At 40.7% G+C, this 22,830-nt stretch overlaps 2 protein-coding genes across 2 annotated transcripts in view; both read left to right on the top strand.

Annotated features, from left to right (window-relative positions):
• Positions 1-22,830, top strand: part of LOC140944467 (ryncolin-1-like) — an 85,793-nt gene that overhangs the window by 51,779 nt on the left and 11,184 nt on the right. The gene's annotated exons all lie outside the window — the stretch shown is intronic.
• On the top strand, positions 257-16,280 carry LOC140943260 (ficolin-1-like). The gene is made up of 6 exons (XM_073392329.1): positions 257-344; positions 9,820-10,082; positions 12,153-12,267; positions 13,701-13,814; positions 15,145-15,525; positions 16,057-16,280. Exons 2-6 carry the CDS (start codon positions 9,996-9,998, stop codon positions 16,278-16,280), a joined length of 921 nt encoding a protein of 306 aa, XP_073248430.1. The 5' UTR covers positions 257-344; positions 9,820-9,995.

Here is a 22,830-nt window from a genome sequence, read left to right as displayed (position 1 = left end):
AGCGTATGAATCTGCGTCAGAGGACGTATCAAACTGTGAAATGAGATTAAAAAGGGAAACGAAAAAAAGAGCTTTGCAGTCATCTGTAACATACAACAATTGAAACTTGAACCTGATTTACAAGAACTTTTAAATAACTAAACACTAATTATTATTCAAGACGTCAACTAAAGTCGGTCGAATGTATTTTCAACTCTAGTACTAAGCAAAGGTCTGGTGGAGAGTTATTCTTTCCTTGCCCTTCAGTATGGCAGCTGTAGGTTGCTGTTTCTCTGTGCAAGCACTGGTGCTAGGGTTTGTTGTTTGGGGAGCTTGGCTAAACTACATTGTAACTGCACTTGAAGGTAAAAAAAATACACAGGTAGACAAAATAAGAGCTCTCTTTCTTTAAGATAAATATTTTCTGGAAGGCGCCTCTGACAGACTTTGCAGTGTGATTCATTTTATTTAATACTGCTTACAACGACCAACTACAAGCTAAGGCAAAAGCAAGATTATTGCTAAATCACCCCCGAAACCGCCTTTTTTTCTTCGGAAAGGTTGCATGCAGTAGACATTGTTTTGCGGACGTTTAAATACTCGATCAGAGAAACAGATCAAAAGACTTACTTAGCTTACTTATAGCACCTTTTGCGGAATTAAGCTGACTTACGAATATTCAGTTTGTTACACTAAATTTACTGCCTGAAAGAAAGCATAGTGAAGTCAGCTGGTGAAGTGTTCGTTAAAAGTTATTCACGAAGCGATCCGTATTTTTTGTCAAGGTGTGGCCTTAACAACTAGTGCCGTAAGTAGCCCGAGCAGCACTTAATTAAAGCGACGTTGGAGTATTTCTCTAACTTAACGTAGCTGGCTTATAATAAGAGTTATAAATACACCTTTCAAATCACGATGCCGGAGGTAAAAGATGCAGCTCCCCTTTAGTCAGGGAAAGTACAATTAAAGCTTTATACTTCTGGGATCGAGGATATAAATCATGTGTGTTCTAACCAACATTTTCATTTTTGATGACTCTTAATAAAGTATCTTATTAGTAGCTTTCAACTAGTTTTCCTAATTTAGACTGGAACTGAGGATTTTTCCTTTCACTTGTAGTCACTTGTCTCTCAAGAGTTCTGGTTTAATTTCATGTAATTTTAAAGCCACCAATTGTAGATATTTTCCGCGGCCGACTCCTATATAAAAATAGACGTGACGTCAGCAAAGGAAATTATCAGGAGTGCGTTTCCTGAGATCCGAGCACGGCGATGTCAACGAGTAATGCGGTCAGAAAAGCACTAGGTTTAATAAGCAAAGCGACAACCTTGCCTGCACATTACTTTTTTATGTACAGTTATTTTGCCGTCACTGCATATATAACTAGAAGGTAAAAGTGCCTATAATTTCACGTTTTATGGACGACGTTAACAAGCCAAGAAGAAATGTTATCGTTTGCCTTTTTCTGAGTAGTAAAACACCTCCAGGAGAGTTCACCCACATTTGTCAAAGTAGGTGAAGATTGTACATTCAAAATATTTTATTGTTCGACGGTATGGAGTAGTACGAGCAAGAAGAACGTTAAGAAACTTCAGCTAGTTCAGAACTATGCCAGCAGAATCGTAGCTGGTTAAGGAAAATACGGTCATCTTTCAGAAGCCCTGAAGTCCCTTAAATGGCTTAACGTAAGGGATAAACTGCTTTTTATGCCGAGAGCGGCTCAGTTATACCAACTATATAGACAATAGACTGAAATATTTATAATTGCGTTCGTGCACGCAGCCAGGATTCACTGAATGAAGGAGACACGTATTTGGAATAATTTGGCCACTCAAGTGGCGTTTATTACAAACCGATTACAAGTGCTTAAGTGTCACGTTAACCGAGAATCATCGCTTAGTGTAACATGACAGTTATTTGATTCAGTGAATTAAGTTGGGGCGAAAATTAGCCACAAGCCACATTCTGTGGCGAGCCCCAACCAAAGCCGCGGGCACGCACGCAAGACAAGATCCCAACACGAAAAGGCAAAAAAGGGGAACACCAGGCCGATTTCTGACATGTTCCTGGAGACCTTACGAGTTAAAATAAGAGGTACCTGAACAACTGCTCTGTTTGAAATGGGAGAATTGCCGCCCCAGCCCAAGTCTGACAGGCGAGCTTCGAAGCCCCCAAGCTAGTTATAATAATATGTCAAAGTTGGAATGTAACAGAAAAAACCGGAAATAAACATGATTAATCTATAAGTCATTGTTGCCCCAGCCCCTGACTGTAAGGCGAGCTTACGTGCAGTAAGACACAACCAGCCCATGTCTGAGCTGTGTCAGAGTCACTAAGACAAACTAAAAATTAAAATAAAATAAAAAATAAATAAATAAAAAATAGGCAAAATCTAGAAATATGCGTTGCCCCAGCCCATGACTGAAAGGCGAGCTTAATCCTTAGATACTCCTGTAGGTTGACGAATCTATAGTTTAAATGCGTCGGATTTCCAACGGCCAAGGTGACGAATTTGAGCATCCGATAAGCCTTTTTCAGCTGCTAGAGAGGCGGCGCCGATCCGGAAAGAGTGAGATTTGTATTTAGTTGAATCAAGGCCACAAAAATTCAAGGCTTGTTGCAGCTGCTGCGTAAACTGGCTAGTTTTAACTGGAGATCCGTCAGCAAAGCAAAACAAGGGACCCGGGGTTGCACCCCTTGTAGAGAAATAGCGTTGTAAATAAGCCACTGGGCAAAGCGTAGATCCCTCAGCGCGTTCCAAAAACACTGAAAAGGGGCGCCTGGTGTTGTTGTGTTTAAAGTCTTTTATGACAATGGTCGCCGAGGTCACGACATTGTTCGAAAATTGAAAATGGAGGTCTTGCACGTGTACTAGGGATTTCAAATTCGCGCCCTTGACCGTGAGTTCACCCACACGAAAAAAGCCGTAGAAGGCTACTAAAAACATGGTTTGATATAACAATCTTTGAAATGCCGATGAATTGGTGTGATTTAAGGCGAGCACTAAGTGCTGCAACACGCTGCGTGTGATGGGAAGCCGAACATCCGGTGAGGAGTGAAGCTTACTGTGAGCCGTTAAAAGCTTCTGCACTAAAAAATTTTTGGTGGGATCCGGGAAATTACCAAGTTTGTGGACGTAACTTAACGCGGAGACGTATGTCGAGATTGTGGAGGATGCAAACTTCTTCGCTGAAAGATAAGATATAAACAACGCTAAATTGTTGACGGAGACTGGAAGCAACGAGCGGCGAGAATCGCAAAATTCAGAGGAAAACTCGACATATGTCTTCCACGCTCGTTCGTAAGTCCTACGCGATCCCTTCGTAATGGCTGAGTGCAGAAGCTCGGTCAAGTGATGTGCCAGTTGTTGGGTAGTAGGCCCCCCGGAACCGGCGTCGGTTGTGGGTCTGCGAAAGGTGCTAGTAATCTGAATTTCTCTACCTGTAGGCGAGATAAAGCATCGCTTTCGCGGTTAATGCAACCAGCGATATGCTTAGCATGAAACAAAATATTGTATTTGAGTGTGGAAAGAACAAAGTGCCTGAGTAGAACCATGATTGAACGGTCCTTAGAAGTTTGCTTATTGATTATTTCAACCACTGCTTGGTTATCCGAAAAGAAAACAATACATTTGTTGCGCATAAGCGGTCCCCAAATTTCGATTGCCAGGACAATAGGAAAGAACTCTAAGATAGTGATGTTAAATGTTTTCCAAACGGCAGGCCATTCCCCGAAAAACCAGTGCTTTCCAAATATCGCGGCATAACCAAGGGAACCCGCCGCGTCCGTAAATAATTTGAGGGTTTTGGAAGTGTACCAGCGTGAGCCGAGGAAAAAGGATTTGCCGTTATACGATCGCAAAAAATTGAGCCAAACTTGTAGATCATATTTACTTTCCCTTGTTAATCTAACGTGATGGGTAGGTTTCCGGACGCCTCTTGTCAAGTCAATTAAACGGCGGAGAAAAGCGCGTCCGGGCACCACAACACAGCAGGCAAAATTGAGAAGCCCTATTAATGACTGCAGCTCTTTTAAAGTAACGCTTTTACGCGAACAAAAGTAGCTCAACTGGGATAGGCATTTGTCAAGTTTTTCCTCAGGAAGGCGAGCCTCCATCAATTCGGTATCTAAAGTGATGCCTGCAAATTGTAAAGCTCTGTCAGGCCCCATAGTCTTTTCGTTGGCGATCGGAATGCCTATACGTTGGCAAACAGTAAGAAAATTATTGAGGTCTCCTTGACATTTTTGGTTAGAGGGCACAATAAATAAAAAGTCGTCTAAAATGTGTATGACCGCCGACGCGTTTAGTTTGTTCATAGCGATCCATTCTAACGCAGTGCTGAAGGTTTCAAATATATTACACGACGAGGAGCACCCCATGGGAAGGCACTTGTCAAAATAGAACTTTCCCTGCCATTCCATGCCGAGCAACGGAAAATCGTGGGGGGATACGGGAATAATTCGGAAAGCTGATTTAATATCTGTTTTCGCCAGAAAACAGCCCTTCCCTAACGATTTAATAAGACGAATGGCATCATCAATGGTTGCATATCTCACGGTGGCTAGCTCTTTAGGGATACCATCATTAACCGATGACCCCGCCGGGTAGGAGAGATGGTGAATTAACCTGAATTCGCCCGGAGACTTTTTGGGAATAATGCCCAGGGGGGATACCCTAAAGGGGTCGAAAGGTGGTACGTCGAATGGACCTACAATTCTGCCTGCTGTGAGCTCCTTAGACAACTTCTCAGTCACGCTAGTCGGATTGTCCTTGGCACTTTTAAGATTTTGGGATCGCATTGCAATTAAAGAACCTAAATATCGTATGGAAAAACCGTGAACAAAGCCTTGTATAAGATAGTCGGAAATGGGGTTATTATAACCCCTAAGGTAAAACGCGAGTTGGACGGGCTTTACCGGGGTTGGCCCGCGGCTCAACAGAAGCTCGTCCCTGACTGTCACTCCCGGAGGGCAGGTTTGGTGCTGGACGGTTGTTTGTGTTAGATCTGGTAGCGGTACATTGGGACGCTGGGTGGACAGATCCGCATTTGAAGCAGGAGTGTTTGAAATTGCATCCCCTGCAGAATTGACCGGCATGAAACCGCCAACACACTCCCTTGGGAAAAGACTGAAAGGGACGCTGGTTGGGCCGACGGGTTCGAAAATCATTGTTAGAGTTTGGCCGAGAGGTGGTAAGGGAGCTATGTAAGGCCTGATGCCACAATTCCCAAGCTACGTTGTCCCAAGGGTATCTGTCCGGTCTTGATTGACGAAGAAAGCGGAATTGTTCGTCATAATAACGCCAATTACCTTGCTTTGCGGCGATGTCCCGAACCACCTCACAATACTTCATTAGGGAGCTTATCGCACTAGGAGTCTTAATTGTATAAACAGCTACGAATACATTAAACGCGGTCAGCCATTGGTGGATAGTTAAGCTACGCCGCTTTGTTTTAACGTGCTCAAGGCAAAGACTAGGGTGATCGTGATCGTCCGTGACAGATATACGATACTTTAACTCGTCCGGGGACACCGTGAGGAGTGACCCAAAATCTACATATTCGTTCGCCCAAATCTTTGCCTTGACACGATCTGAGACCCGAGATTCGAGGTCGAAAGTGACGCTCGAAAACGTTTCTTCTGGTTTCTCAGTCGGAAAGGTTAGCCTACCAGCAGCCACGGTGTTCGTCAATGCCTCGATTTCCTTTGATGTGGCGTCCTCAACCACGGTGGGCTGGGGTGTGGGCTGGGTGTTCGTTCTTGAATTCCATTCCGCGGGAGCAAGGTTTGTTTGGACGATGCCGACTGACTGCAACGCGCCCGAGATAGCGTGGGAAATTATTGCCCCAAGCTCGGTGGGGCTTAATTGCGAGGAGGACTCCGGTGGCTGTGCTGAGCTCTCCGGCAGGGCCGTGGAATTAGGGCGACTTTCTGCCCGGCGTTGTTTTGGTGCGACTGCAGGGGCTGGTCTTTTTGCTGCCTGGCGCTTTGATGCTCGTTTAGGAGGCATTCTTATGAAAAATGTACACTATATTACTCCAACAAAAATTAAAAATCTTGTGATACCCTCAAACTTAGTGGGTGTGTTCCTTGGTTTTTGGCGGGCTTTCATTGAGCCCATGGCGATTGTAAATTGAAACGGAAACGCGTCTAAGTGACGAAAAAGACATCCGAGACATTCCACAATGGCGTAGGAGAGTTGGGCTAAACACGCTCCAACGAGGCTCCAAGTAAAAAACGGAAGCCAAAGAATGTCAAGTGCAAGTCAAGAGCAGGCAACATAATGACAAAAAATAATCCGAGACATTGTAAAAAGGACATTTGTCCTATAATGGCTTTAGTGAGTTGGGCACACTAATGTAGTAAACAATAGCCGCCAGGAGAGTAACACACCAAAATAGCCATAAATGTCAAGTACAAAACATGCCACAAGAATGCATTTAAAATGCCTGATGACATATGATATAGCCTGCAAAGTTGTAAATGTACATGTGACACAGCATCTCATAAATGTATTATAACATCGCCATTTAAATATCGAACTGGCCACTACAGGGCACAGCATTGACTAAACTATGGACGCGCCCACTAACTTTAAGGCCTGCAAAACCGCCCCTCGAATGCTGCGCATAAATTTATAGTTACCTAAATTGTTAAGATGGACTCCATCGGGTAAGAAGAGTTCGCTTTTGGATTTCCAGAAACCTCTATGCCGCCAGTAATAACAAAAAGGCAACGGCTCTAGGACAACCTTAAGATATTGGTGAAGCTTGCCTACCTTACAATTATACTCGACCGAGTTCGGTGTATGCCTACGGAGAACTTGCCCCACGACAACAAATTGAACAGAGTCAATCTCGTACAGTTCCCGAACTAAACTTTCCAGTTCTGAACCCACTGTCTGCGGCGAGAGCTCCACCAAATCGTTGGAGCCGAGCTCCAAAATAATCACATCTGGGACCAGTTGGCGCACCACATTAAAGTCGAATTTACGAAATTTTGCTATCGTGCGGCCGCCAACTCCATGAAAATAAATATCTGCCATACCCCTAAGGTTGCTAAAAGCCTGCATGTGCCTCTTTTTCTGCACAAACGCCTTAAGACGATGAACAAAGGAGTGCCCTATTATTAATACGCGCTGTTTAGCCATTAGGTTAAAGAAAATATTTGGAAAAGTAGGGGGCGCTAAGGAAAAACAAACAGAGTCCTCAGCTAGGGCACCCCAACAAGAAAAAGGAAAAAAAATAATAATAATAATAATAAAAAATAAAATGAAAAGCTACCTGAATACAAAAAACAAACAGGGGTGGGGGAAAAATTGCACTTGCCTGATTGTTTGTTGGCTTCGGAGAAAGAAATAAGTTCACTATTGAAAAGCTAAACAGCTCACGATCGGCGTTGGCAGAAAAAGGGGCGAGCGATAGCGAAGCTCACGAATTTATAGCCCGCTCTGTGTGTGGTGCCTAGCCAACTATCGTTATCTTGACTATCCACCTCAGCAGCTTGCACTTAAAGATAAGATAATGTCCCGCCTCATCATAAAACCCATTATCGCGCCGAGTCAATAATGGGTCATTTAACAACCTAGTGATGGTGTACAAAATTAACGCTTAAAGAACCTAACAACTGGTTACCATCACGGGCGCTTTCGCAATATCGTGCAAAAACTCGATCACCAAAGAGACACTAGACATAACAATGACCTGACGTTGCCTCGGTATAGGCTGGCCACTGGCCAAAAGACTTTCACCTACCGTGGGGCAAAACTCTACAATAGTATAGCTAAAGATATAAGAGACACGGGAAATCTTAACGTTTTTCAAAATAGAATTTTGAATATCTTTTTAATTCATGGATAGTTTTTTTTTATTATTGAAATGTAAATAGTTTTAAAAATTAATGTTTTATTACTATCATTATTGTTTATAGAAATTCGTTATTTTATCATCGAAATGTAAATAGTTTCCTAGTCTATTTTATTTTATCTTATTTTATAATTTTTTTTTTTAATTCGTGTATGTATGGCGGAAGAACCTCCAAGGGGGTCGAGCTATGCAATAAAGTTAATGTATGTATGTATGTATGTACTTTAAGCAAGGTTTTTACCGGCCAGTCACCGTCCTCGAATCTTTGAAGAGATTCCTACATATCATTGCTCGAAAAAAGACGAACCAACAATATGAAAAAATCTCACTTTGCATCAACCAGTGCTGAAATTCTCTAAATCTAATTAACGTCCAATTTTTCACAAACGCATTGGGGAATTACGTTTGGCTTACGGAAAAGTGATCTGGTTTAATGAAGTTAAAATTGTTTTGAAGACGCAGTAAAACAAATTCTCTCTCTTGGAGAAGGAAGCTGCGTCTTGAGGGAGAAAACAAAGAATACAATGGAACGTTACCACCAAGTTCCTGTCTCGAAGATTTGCATATCAGTCGTTCTTTATATTGGGTCATTCTTAACTGTCAAATTTCTACCTTTTTGTGCTTCAGGCGATTTTTTTATGGGGCTAATCGTACGTTAATTTTTACCGGCCAGTCACCGTCCACAAATCTTTTGAAGAGGTTCCTATATATCATTGCTCGAAAAAAGGGGAGCCAACAATACGAAAAACTCTCACTTTGCATCAACCAGTGCTGAAATGCTCCAAACCTAATTAACGTCCAATTTTTAACAAATGCTTTTGGGAATTACGTTTGGCTTACGGAAAAGTAATCTGGTTTAATAAAACTAAAATTTTGATGAAGACACAATAAAACAAATTGGGGAAGGAATCCCGTATATCTCTATTTAAGCTGCGTCTTGAGGGAGAAAACAAAGAATACAACGGAACGTTACCAACAAGTTCCTGTATACAGAAGATTTACGTATCAGTCATTGTTCATATTGAGTTATTCTTATGTGTCAATATTTCTAACTTTTCGTGCTGCAGGTGATTTTTTATGGGGCTTTTCAGTTGCAAAAACTGCACCAGTGTGCTCTATAGGTGCATATCTATTTTTTTCTATGCCTTTCTGATCTTTTACAATTTCTCTTCATTAACGATTTACTTATATATAAGACCGGTTTTTCCAACCTCAATAGCACTAATTACTGGTGTTGAGAAAAAGGTGCATATTTCCGCAGCGTAGTAGAGAAAAAGGAAAGTTAGCTTTAATTCTAATTATAAATTCGGCATCACGGAAAACTTTAGGCGTTTTGTGCGAGGCTTAAATAACTAAAGGATAGCCAGAGGAAAGTCAATGAAATTAGTCATCATTTCGCACATTTAACAACTCAGTGACTCCTATGCATCTGATGGTTTCGGGTTTCTGACAATTCTGGCGAGTTTATTTGAGAAATTTCAACTTAGCTCGCCCATGCAGTAAGTGATTATCAAATGTAGCGCTCTTTTTGCAAAATGAAAACGCCGAAAAATTTGGCTGAAACGCTCTAGAAAGGCGAGAACGGAACGCTAGCGGGGACGCTATTATTCTGACCCGTTTTTTACTCAAATACTGAGCCGAAGAAGCCCGATTTGTTAAAATGAACTAGGTATCAAGCGGCCGACTAGTAGAAATCATTACCGCGCGCGCTAACTGGAATATAGGCCGTCCTCAAATAACACCTTGACAAGATCGTAACCGCAGCAGCATTTGGCCAAAAGGAACGTTTCCCAGCCTACTTACTCATACCATTATTAGTGCACTCGTGTGTCTAGCCTGTTCCAGGCGTTCAGATCGTGGGGACGGCGTGAAGAGATGTGAGCACTATCGTGTGCCCTAATTTCTCTTTTCTCTTTCCCTTCAAACACCTCCTATTCAGTAAACATTTCACTGATTACTTTCTGAATTTCTTTCTAAGGTCAATGCGCTCGTTACAACCGATACGTCACATTTCTAACGCCAGTTAACGGATTTTACCTTGAAGGCCACGTGTTTTTAAATCTCTCAGTGGAACTAAACCGAGACTGCCAAGTCCAATGCACGTTAGCCAGAGATTGTGTCTCCTATAATACTGGTCCCCGCATTGACAACAAAATGGCCTGTGAGCTCAGTAATTCAGATGACTTGCAGCACCCTGAAAATCTCAAACCAAGACGTGACTGGAACTACAGAGGCACAAAGGTATGACATCCGTATACACTATCATTTTATGTCTAGTTTGTTTTCATTGTATTTTAGTATATTTTTATGTCAAACATGAAAAGATAACATTCTCGAATCTGCTGAGATGGACGGTACACCCTCGGTTGTGAATGTCATGGAGTTGCACGGACCTTCAGATCCGTGTGAATCTGGTTGATGATAGTTGCTTAAGCAAGAGTAGTGAGTCCCCACCTTCTACACGACACCACAAACAACAACCGGGAGAGACTCTTAAACTTTTGCCCTGCAACCAACCTACGACATGCTCAATCCAGATTTCCCCACCCAAGGTGAACGCAGTAGACCTGAACCCACCCGTTGGGCTCTTGTGCCAAAGTTGACCATATCCTGGTCATTAGTAGGTGGCCTAACTGACTAAGAAACTGTTAGTGTAGACCTTAAAAAGTGTAGAGATCGACTCCGACCACCGTATCCTACGTGCCACTCTTAAAGTGAGTCTTAGAAGTACTGAATGCAAACCTGTAAATCGCAGAAAGTACAGTTTGAAGAGACTCGCGCGTGAAAACAGAATTTCGTTAAAACTTTCAAACCACTTCGCCTCCCGGCCCTACAATTCCAATTGAAGAGCAACTCAATATCAGGAACAGTCAATTCGAAAGTATAACACGTAGCATATAGTGGAAAAGAGGAAGGAAGCATGTTTCAAATGGCTTAACTTAACTGCATGGGTCCCCAAAGAAACAGAAGACCTTCAGAAGGTTTGAAATGACGCAAAAAGCAAGCGCCTGCGCCTTCACTCCTAAGGAGACTGACTAAAACACACACCAGATAAGAGATTTTTGTACTCGAATGCAGTATTTAACGCAGTGTAACGGCGCTGCCGTTGTCCCTTTCGTAAACGGTCGCTGCTATTTTTACGACACTTAAAATTTTTTTGACCTGTTATTGAAAGTGTTTCTATGAAAAAGAAAGAAAATCGCAACCTAGGGCCAAACCAGGCCACGAATCCGGACTCTATCCTAACCTCTCTCCCATACCACTGACATTACCACACCAACCCGCCAAAATTCCCAAAATTTTAAGTAAATACACTAACAAACTGTCTTTCTTAACTGTCACATCAATAACAGGTGACCCGAGCCCTTTTCGTAAATTTTAACAACAACAACAACTTGGGCTCCAACGTCGTTCTTTCTAACACTATTCGAAAATCTATTTTTTGTTTTTTTGTAACTTAATCCAGGGAATATATCACTAATGGTGGCATCGACCGTTAACAGTGGCAAAGACCGTTTACGAAAGGGAAATAGGCGACGGCACTTGATTTGTATAGATATTTCTTAACGCACAATAATATTGGCTTTCCGTCCTGAAGGCCCCAAGGGTAGATTTCCACTGTCGTAAGTACGCATGTAAAGTTACGCGCGTAAATAAAACAGAAACAGTGTATGGAAGGTCACGCGTAAACGTAAAAGTTGAACCTCGCTCAACTTTCACACGTTTACGCGTGGCCTTTCATACTTTGCCTCAATTTCATTTACGCGCGTACATTTTACATGCGTTCCCATGGAAAAATTACGCGACAGTGGAAATCCACCTTCAAGAGAAACGACTAGCATCCCCGTCAGTCATTTTCATATGGGATTTTCCTCCGGGGATCCAATGACTCTGCAGAATTTAGTAGGCATATGAGTCATCCACTTGAACAGTTTATACCAAGTGTCAACAGATTGGATACCCTAGGTGCTTTTCTATTGGTACCAATCGTACCATTGGTGAAACAGCAGTAAAGGATCTGCCAATTGAGTACCAGAGGTTTTTTCTTGCGTGGGGCGGGATTTATCATCATGTATCTTTAGACATATCCTCGGCAGAAGCCCGACGCCACGAGCGGCGATTAAAGCACCGCCAAACCGTAAACCGTGTATAACAAGTCGCGGGCACGCAGGGTACAGATCGGAAAAATTAAAAACAGTATGTCAAGGCACTTGTTGAAGGTCAGAAGTGAAGGACGTTTTGTCAGTTGTAGTTCTTACGTAAGAACGAAGATGGGAGGGTTTTATGTACAATGTGTTTCCTCTTAATCAGAATCTTTGCGCCAAGAAACCTTGCCTTAACAACGGGAAGTGCTACATGGGGTATACTGAGAAGAAATACGTTTGTGTTTGCCCGGCTGGCTACCACGGAGAAAACTGTGAAAAAGGTAAACAGTATATTGATAATTAAAGTACACTCCTTTTTATGACAAAGCTGTTTAAAACGAAGCAGTTATGCAAGTTATCCAAGTTCGAACAGAAGTAAGTCCAAGTTCTATCGGTTTTCGCTGCCATTTTATCAAACCCAGACTTTGAAATCTGCAAAATGTTCCACAAACACACTCCAATTTTTGTAGCATGGCAGCGGGCGTGGCTAAATTTTAAAAGTGCTTTATGGATAATTGTTATTTCTTTGTTATCCTCCTTTTAAAAACTTTAAGCTAAGGATACTTGCTCAGGGCTGTCAATCCCCCACGTTTTCAAATATTGAGGAAGGGATGATAGACGACGTCATAATGCACGGCACATTACGTCTTTGTGGAAAAAAAAACGCGCGAAAAAGATGTTGTTGGAATTGTAACATTTGACCTATCTGGTTTACTTACCACCAATCACATTATTGCTTATATTACAATGGCATACCGGAGTTTGTGAGGAAACGTTCGATGTTAAACATCGCAAAATATTTGAAATTTCATCGTCAGAAAGTCGAATCTACAAGAAATGGCAAACTTCGGCGATTATCCGGGAGATTTCAGACTGTTCCAGGCTCTTTGATAGTGGGGAAGACGCGAAAGTGTAGGGCGCGCGAAAATGGGGGCAGGGCGGGAAAAAGGGAAAACGAGGGGAGAGAGAGCGTGTAATCATCTCTTTTACGACCCTCTTCCGCCGCCTCCCCCTCTCCCCAGTTTCCTCCCGTTTTTTTTTTCGCGCTTTCTCAATTCCGCGGGCCCGACTATCCCGCAGCCTGGAACAGGCTAACTTTATCCTGTAGCAGCAGGAGCCGATTACTTATCGGCTCCTGATAGCAGTAGTTTAGCGAGACCGGACCAAGCAAGATTTTAACACGTAAACATGAGATATTCCAACTTACAGTTGGTAAACTAATATTAAAGAATGTTCAAGCATTTCTTTTACGACCCTTTTCCGCCGCCTCCCCCTCTCCCCAGTTTCCTCTCGTTTTTTTATTTTTCGCGCTTTCTCAATTCCGCGGGCCCGACTATCTCGGAGCCTGGAACAGGCTATTTCAGACTCTAATCTGGAGGCCGGAAGAAACGGTTCAAAATCTCAAGTCAAGTCTCCCGGATTATCCGGGAGAGTTGACAGCCCTGACGTTAGATATAATTGTGACTTGAGGTCTCATGTTATTGCAAAGCGCGGCAATTGTAGCGATGATATTGCTCAATGAATTGCTGGTAGTTGACAAAATAGCCGCTTGTGTCAGACAAATATGTCTCGTGGCTGTTATATGTAAAGTTTCGAAAACAAAAACATTGTCTGGTGGAACATTTTGCTTTGAAAAACGTTTGCTATAAATATTTCAATTTTGGGCTTCAAGTAACTTTGTTTGCAATTTATCTGTGATTATTTTTTCGTTCAGATATAAACGAGTGTGAGAGCGGTCCCTGTTTGAACAACGGAACTTGCACTGACAGAATCAATGCATTCAACTGCAGTTGCCCGCCTGGATTTTCTGGCAATCGATGTGAAATTGGTTAGTATAGTGTTAAGTTGATTACCCTATAATGATGTCGTATGGTTAAGACGTGCTTAAATGTCAATGAATGTCCCTCACTTCAAAAACTTAAAGGAAATGGCAGGACTGTCAACCCCCCACGTCTTCAAATATTGAGAATTGATGGAGAAGCGATGATGGATGACGTCATTATGCACAGCACATTACGTCATTTGTGGAAAAAAACGCCCGAAAAAGATGTTGTTGGAATTGTAACATTTGACCTAACTGGTTTACTTACCACCAATCACATTATTGCTTATATTACAATGGCATACCGAAGTTTGTGAGGAAACTGCGCTGTTAACAATAAAATTACTCAAACAACGCAAAATATTTGAAATTTCATTGTCAGATAGTCGAATCTACAAGAAATGGCAAACTTCGACGATTATCCGGGAGATTTCAGACTCTAATCTGGAGACCGGAAGAAACGGTTCAAAATCTCAAGTCAAGTCTCCCGGATTATCCGGGAAAGTTAACAGCCCTGAAGTTAGATACAATTTTGACTTGAGGTCTCATGTTATTGCAAAGCACGGCACTGGTAGCGATGAAATTGCTCAATGAATTGCTGGTAGATGACAAAATAACCGCTTGTGTCAGACAAATATGTCTCGTGGCTGTTATATGTAAAGTTTCGAAAAAGAGAAAAACATTGTCTGGTGGAACATTTTGCTTTTAAAAACGTTTGCTATCAATACTGATTTTAATTTTGAGCTTCAAGTAACTTTGTTTTCTTACGATCTTCTGTACACCCTCTATTGAAAAATGGTACCCTTTTCATATACCTCGTTCATAGCTGTGCATCCTTTTTAAAAGCTGTAAATGCACTGTCTTTACAATATGAAAAAATCACTAAACCACAACCGTTTTCTTGACTTTTTCTCAGCCATTTGTACTACAAATGAGCAAAGTGGATCCTCATTGTCATCAATGTCTCACTAAAATGCCCTCAAAACCTCTCGCCGAAAAATGCAACGGAAATACTTTTCTTATTTTACTAATGAGTTCTTAAAACAAGTTTTATGGGTCAAGTAGATGTTCGTTTGTTAGATCCAAGAACAATCCAAAACAGAGGGAGGGCTAATTCAAATGTTTGAAACTGAGTCTAAAGACCTCTAAATGATACATTAACAGCTCATGATCAGCAGAAGCCCATTTGATGGACTCCTCCAGCTCAGCTATTGTCACATTTTTTCTTGAGTTTGCCAACTCTTATTTTGGATTAACAACTTATCTCGAAGAACCCGCCTGGAAATATTAGCCAAAAACTAATTATTACCGCATCGAATGATCATTTTGTATTCAGTTTACAAGAACTGCGCTGAAGTCTACAAGTCCGGTGCCAAGATCAGTGGAGTGAATAAAATTTATCTTGGTGGTCTGGGCGAATTTGAAGTGTTCTGTGATCAGAAAACTGCCGGTGGAGGTTGGACAGTGTTTCAGAAGAGGCGAGATGGCTCTGTTGATTTCTTTCGCGCTTGGGATGATTACAAACGCGGTTTTGGCAATCTGAGTGGTGAGTTCTGGCTCGGTTTGGACAAGATACATCGGCTGACTGTAAGTGGTGGTTATAAACTCCGTGTTGACTTGGAAGACATTCATGGAAAAACTGCATTTGCCGAGTACAGCTCCTTTTCTGTGACAAACGAGACAGCGAAATACCAACTGAATTTGGGAAATTACTCAGGTAAGTTTATGCAAAATTGAAAAAGAATCAGTTGGGGAAAAATGTTGCTAATTGCCAAATACAATGACAAAAGAAAAAAGAAAGAAAGAAAATAAGTTTTTTTTTCTTGCAATTGATCGCGATTGGAATGTGGAAGTTATCAGTTGATTTTTATAACAACAATTGACCTTATTCGTAATGTCATATTAGATCATATAAAAAAGTTTTAAAAGGATTGGCCCACGTCTTGAGAGTTCAGAAATTAAGGGTATTTCATTGATTATTCAGCAAGTACAAGACCCCTCCCCTGGGAATTCGTGGAGTATTTTAGAGGCAAAAAAGGAATGAAGCCCATTTTCTACCTCTCTCATTTACTCTTGGCTTTTCTAAAGAATGTCTGCGCCGTTTGTTTTCAATTTCTGTTTCGTCCAGTCTGTAATAGTTCTAGTGGATATTACTTAGACGAAGTGGAAGTACATGAATCAACTTTCCAAAAAACCACCGAAAATAGAGCCTTTATTTTGTGTTTTTTTTTTCTCTTAATTTTTGCAGGAACCGCTGGTGATTCCCTTGGTTATCATCGTGGTATGTCATTTTCCACCAAGGATCGTGATAATGACAAGTACGGCGTTGTAAACTGTGCTTTGGGTAATAAAGGCGCCTGGTGGTACAACTTTTGTTTGCAGTCCGATCTGAATGGTGGAAGAATCTCCTGGAAACACTTGAAAAACAGGTTGAAGAGATCCGAGATGAAGATACGTCAGAAAGATTTTTGAGAAATATCTGGCACTTTGTATCAAGCGAAGCGTGTGTCTCTGAGAGGTTTTAAAACTGTACCAATGAAGGGGACTAGACATGTTATACTCAATAGTTCAGGAACTATCAGAAAAATGTATTGGAAAACGTCATTTTAAACTGTAAAGGTTAAAAGAGGCGTAATAAAATAAGGATCACTAACTTGACTTTATTTGATTGTATAAAATGAGAGACAGATTGCATTTTTACTTGTCAGTATAGCCGATATTTCTTGTTTTCATTTTTGCCTCCAGTCATGTTTTCGCCCGCGCCCAACTATCCGAACACCTGGAACAGTCTAAGTGTTACGTGACTCTGTCCCAGCGTAGTCACTCGAAGATTTGAAGTCGTACCATACAGTTTCTCGGTTTGTAGCCTTATCGAGCCGATTAAAGTTTGTTTAAGGCTGTGCTTCTTCGCTTTTTTAACAGTTCTAACTTTTGAGTCTGTGCTACAACATATTATGCACTACAATGGAATTCGAAGTTTCTAGTCAAAGGGTGAAATCCTACGGTGTGTCTACACATATTCCAACAAAATACACCAAACACTGCCTTCTTGCGACAGTTCATTGCGAGTACTGAAGAGATGGATATTGGATAAATATAAATGTAATTTTTGCATTTACTATCTTAGTTTGTAGGGAAGATAAAGATTTGCGAATAACTCATTTTAGTATATACTAAAACAGTGGATAGTGTTTTTCGCGCGCTCTGATTGGCTACTCAATCAGTGAATATCCTGCACTATTCACTGATTCACCTCCAGTTCGTCCGAGCGACCGACGCCAAACTCGCTTGAGTTGCAAGCAAAATGCCTTCCCGGTTTGCTGCCGTAAACAAACAAAGAAATTTCACAACTAATCAAGCAAGCTGTTTCCGAAATACACGAAGAAGGTGACGAAGTTCGGATTGGAAGTTTTAACAGGTAAAGCTTTGTCTTTTTGACACGAATTTATCGATAAAACCGGTGAAAAAGTTTTTTGTTTACAAATGCAAATTAAGCTTAAGTCTTGCTTACTTTATTTAGTTGAGTTATTCATAAATAAGCTTAAAACTAAATTTAAAAATCTTTTTTTATAGAATGATTTTAAATACAAAAAGAATTCACAACTCCTTTTGAAGAAATTTCCCCTCAAGAGCTAAACAAATGCCCTCAAAAGTTTTAGTTGTCGGCAAGAAAAAGCGACGGCCGCGCCGCCCGGTCATTACGCGCCAAAATTGTAATCGTTAGCAACACTATTTGAGTTAAAAAGCGTCATTTTTGTGCTCAATTATCTCACTGTTTTAGTATATACTAAAACAATTATTCACCTCAGTGTCGGTGGCTAGTCCTGGATATTTACCTCACTGCTTCGCAGTTCGGTAAATATCCAGGACTAGCCACCTCCACTTCGGTGAATAATTGTTATATCTAATCATTAAGTCAACAGGTGATCAGAAGTCTTCGTGAATCATGAATCTGAATTCTTGTAGGAATCATGAATCATTGAGGCAAAAACGACAAGAATCATGAATATCAAGATTCAAATGATTCCGCTTCTACCCCCGATACAACCCCCGTCAAAAAACTTTAAAAACTTCCGTTTTGGGGGACATGCACATTGAAGCCACCTCGCCACTTTGCAGTGTTGCAAAAAGGCGCAGTTTGGGAAAGCGTATATGTTATAAAGAGCACACCGCGAAGCCATTGTATCCCCCAACCAATCATTCTCAGCACCCAGAACAAATGTTTGAACACCCTCCTCCCCACCGCCTTTTAAAATTGTCACGTTATCTTGAATTTCATCAGCGTTTCTTGTTACTTAAACCAAACGGAAATTCTGGAAGTATTCTCAAGGAGATTTGCTATCTTCAACAAGTATTCCTTTCTACACAACTGACATAAAATGGCCTTCATTTCTAAAAGTTTATTCATTTCTCGATGTAATTAAAAGACAAATAATATAATTTAAGGCAGTACTACTATCCCACATATTATTAGGTCAATAAGTTTTTATGTCTAAATTTGAAATGGAAAGTTTATATTGTAAAAAGTATACATTATTTTAAAATGGAAGACCTTTATCAACCAAACCATTTTCCTTATCCTACCTACTTAAATTTATTTTACTACTTGTTAAAATAGTCTAAAAGGTTCTACTGCCCAAAAGTAGTACATTGCGAACAGATCTTGGACATCTAAAGAGGGTTCTAGGCTTAACTGTAACAATCACATTACTGGGCTCATACAGAGGTATATGTCGATCTATAAGAGTAACGTGGATGACGGATCATGTGAGTAATTTTGAAAGGAACTGAGTTAGAGTCGCCTTTTAACGAAAGTGTGAACAGAAATAAAATAGAAATACATACCTTATTGGTACTTATTATTCATTCAATATACTTCCCCAATTCTGATTGGCTAAAAGCACACGCATAATTCACCATAACCAGTTACTGATGACGGGCATTAAATTTCGCAATTCAAGGGATCTTCTAGTTTCTCAACTTCATTTTAATTTTCAAAAGTCTGACCTGTATAGTTCTAGATAAACTGGAGCAAGCAAAACACATATTTCACAAATTAACTTTAAGGTAAACAGGGTATCTTTGCAAATTAACGAACGTTATTTCACAACAGAAGATACAAAATGGAACTTACTAGTAAAAGTGTATTTGTCGATATATCTCCTGTATATTATTTTTGTTTCTGTGATTTGAATTTTCTATATGGGTACTAAATTTCGCGTGTTTATTTCATTCGCTGGTCTTTAAATTCGCGATTTTTTAACAATCGCGAAAAATGCGAAATTAAAGACACGCGAAGTTAAGTACCAATCAGGTATGTTACCCTCGCCGAGAGATTGAATTTACTTATCACACTCTCAGAATAATGTTATTGATAAAATTTCTATGAATTTATGTAATTTTATAAGGAGTTTATGATCGGTTTCCCAATGATTCTCAGAGGTGAAATCGTTCCTCCACTTTCTCCGCAACCATTTTAGCGATGGACAATGAGGAGGTAGCCCCTGGAGAAGGCGCATTTCTCACGTGCAGGACTCGGCTCCCGATGTCCCCGGTACCTCCATCAAATACGAAGTCATCAACTAAATTGCCATCACTGTCCATGGCCTGGGCACGAACTCCTGCAGGGCCCCTGATTGGTTAAAAATATCTGTATCAATGTTGTTATGGGATCTTTTAGGATGAGCATTTTTTTAAACTACTCTCAGCCGTGTTATGATAGTGGGGCCAACTAATAGTGTAGTATACTATCGTCACAGTACATGTTTTTGAACTACAGCTATAGGCCTCGCTTTGAAAGTGAAGTTTGTGCAATAAGCTAAGAAAAGGCCTATCTATTACCACGGAAACTGGTGCCGAGTTTCAAAACAAACAACGGGACATGAAGTGACGAAGATGGCTTTCAGTTAGGGCTTGACCAATAGCGAGCTTAAGCAACAACGACGGCACCGATGGACAATGAGGACAATGACGGCAGCGAAAACGTCGCTAAAAAATGAATTTGCGTCCTTTCAAACTTTATTGCGTTATTTTGGACGCGCTTAATTTGTCAAATGTAGGCGATTTTCCTTGGATGTTGGAGTTGAATTGTTAAGAACTTTATCCAGGTTCAAAAGAGAAAGGAAAATTCGTGGTTGTAGGCTCACGTCCTCTTTAAAACGTCGCATCAGGAGATTTTACGTCGGAGTCGTAAATTTACTATAAAAAGCGTGATGCACGTGCAATTGAATATTGACGTTGTCGTTGTCGCCGTCGTGGTGGTTGCTTAAGCTCCCAAATGACTCGATACTACTGCGTTGTCTATGAACATATTATTTTTAAGCCTTATATTTAAGCGTCGTTTCAAAAAATCTGGTCTCATCGTCAGGTGCCTCATAGACCTAAAGACATTTTGATCGAAACATGTCAAAGTGTTCCTCACCTCTCGACGTCCTCAACCTTTAGACTGGGTACATATCTCTGCAGTTGTTTGACTTGCGCAGATTTCACAATTCCACGGTAATATTCCCCAACACCAAACGTGAAATACTGAAACATCAGCTTTCTGAGACCTCTGAAACACAACAATCAAAAGCGATTAACCACCTCTCTGCGTTTCTTTCGTTAGAAATGGCGCTGGGACGGTAAAGGTGCATGGTTAGTTTGGTAATTACACCTTAGTGCCAGTCGAGTCAGTCAACTTTTTTCCCTGCCAGACAGGAGCCTTTAGGAGCCTTTATCTGCAGCTTATATCAGTCTTAAGAAGGTGTTTTTACTTAGAGCTAATGATCTGCTCCAAACTACGTTTTGCTACCAAAACGCAAAATGTGAATCTTGGCCGCAAACGTCAGATAGTCTCAGTCATCACATTAAGCCTTGGAACCTATGAAGTTTCTCAAGACTTAACGTCACCTCGTGGTCTCCTTTGGGCTTCCTCGCCATTATTTAAAACGTTAATAATACTTTATGTTTTCTATTGTAGCGAAACAATAAACTTGAAACTTATTTTCTCTTTGCCTTCAGTGAGGCCCCATTAGGGGGGGGGGGGGGGGGGGGGGTCTTAATATCCCGTACCCCTGTAATTTTTTGACCAAATATCCCGTATCCCATAAATTCCGGTCACAAATATCTAGGAAATTAAAGTATCGGCCATTTTTCGCATGTTACTTTCTACGATATATTTTATAATATTCGTTCACTGGCATTAAAACGTAAACTGGAAAAGTATGGTTTTCAAGGAGCGTATTGTGACAGTTGTTTAAACTGCTGTCATTCAAAATGTGGTAGATATCAAGTGGAAAGTTAACAAATGTTGCCACCAAAATCACTTTTGTATACCAGTTAATATAATTAGCTTACCTGATGCCCTTAATTTCTACATATCGCCTGATACCAAAGTCCTTTCTCATTTTGTTCCTTTATTAGTTAGTTGCCGTCCTGAGCATTTGGTTAATTCATGTGTTCTGTGCAGTCCAGTGGCACAAATGGTACAACTTGTGTCAAACAGCATTTTATCAACAATTTACTTTCAAATCACCAAAGTCATGTCGGATGTTTTCGCAGGCTATGTCGGTAGCAACAACAATAAAACCGAGTAGGACTTACCGATTAGCTCATGTTTTTTTCCTGGAGAAGAGGTCTGGCAACTTCGAACTGATCCTGACTATCAATTGCAAATATCCGTCCCTTCGGAAACTCGGCCTCGGGCACATTTTGCTTGTACTGAAGTTTTATTTTGAAGTCAAAAATTCCAAGCTCCTTCGTTCACTCCACAAGGCCGGATGACACTTTTAAACGTTCAACAAGTTTATCCTTTTATAATAATAATAATAATAATAATAATAATAATAATAATAATGACTGTTTATTAAGACTCATTGCAGCAATATACAGAATGGCTGAATTAGAGAGCTATTTACAAAACCTATAATACTAAAATATAATACAATAAATCCAATAAATACTAGAAAAAATAATTGTACAAGCCACTAGGTATACTTATGCGGACAAACGCTTGCGTGCGCTTGGTCCTACAGGTAGGACGCGTAAAGCGGCTAATGCCAGATCTAAGATTATAATTATGCACAACCTCCTCCTGTTTGGGGAGCATAAAATGCAAGGGCTGATTCTCATTCCGAAGTCTATCAATATAAACCTGGCATAGATGGGCGCGTCTGTCACTTAGAGTTGTTAAATTAAGGGGATTTTTATATTAAAATGCCTCGTTGTAATTCATTAAAGGAAAAATGATGCGCATAGCCCTTTTCTGAATGCTCTCAATCTTATAAGATAGAAAATCTGGTATATTTTGCCAGACAGGGGCAGCATATTCCAGAACAGGACGAACAATGGTTGTATAAACCTTAGCCAGTGAAGCTGTAGGTGCACCACATTGCTTAAGGACCCTTAAAGGGTAAAGCCTACTGTTTCCCTTTGCACTATAGCTTCTACATGATGGTTTTTGTTGCTCTTCAGGTTTTGTCTGAAAGGACCATTTGGAGACTGGTTTGTCGCAGTTGATTTTATAAATACACGCCGTAACGTCATGAATGACTTTGACCTGCGCCATTACAGAGGTCTCGCCTCGATCAGGTGGCGCTGCCTCGATCGAGTCCTGGCGCGCTATTTTTAGTACTTCATGTTACCCCCACATAGTTCCCATTATGAACCGATGACTGGTCAAACGGTTTGTTTTACACTTATATATTTTTCATTTATATCTAATCATCAACAAAAATACAAAAAAGGGCATGTATTTAGTAATCCAAGAACGTTTCTCATCAAACATCTGACATGTTACAATTTTTTGCGAATATCCCGTATTCCTGAAACTACTTCTCAATATCCTGTATCCCAATAACTTTTTCCTCAAATATCCCGTATTCCGGTATTTTTTTCCGCGAATATCCCGTATCCCGAAAACCCCTAATGGGGCCTCTTCAGTCTCTCAAAAGGGTATTTACCTGCTTAGATACCTTCGCTTCACCAGTTTAAATGCAAGTTTCATAAATTGTGTTGCAACGAGAAGCAGTTGACAAGTCGT

The sequence above is a fragment of the Porites lutea genome, chromosome 7 (assembly GCF_958299795.1).
Source record: "Porites lutea chromosome 7, jaPorLute2.1, whole genome shotgun sequence".
Taxonomy (NCBI): domain Eukaryota; kingdom Metazoa; phylum Cnidaria; class Anthozoa; order Scleractinia; family Poritidae; genus Porites; species Porites lutea.
This window is presented reverse-complemented; position numbering and strand designations above follow the sequence as displayed.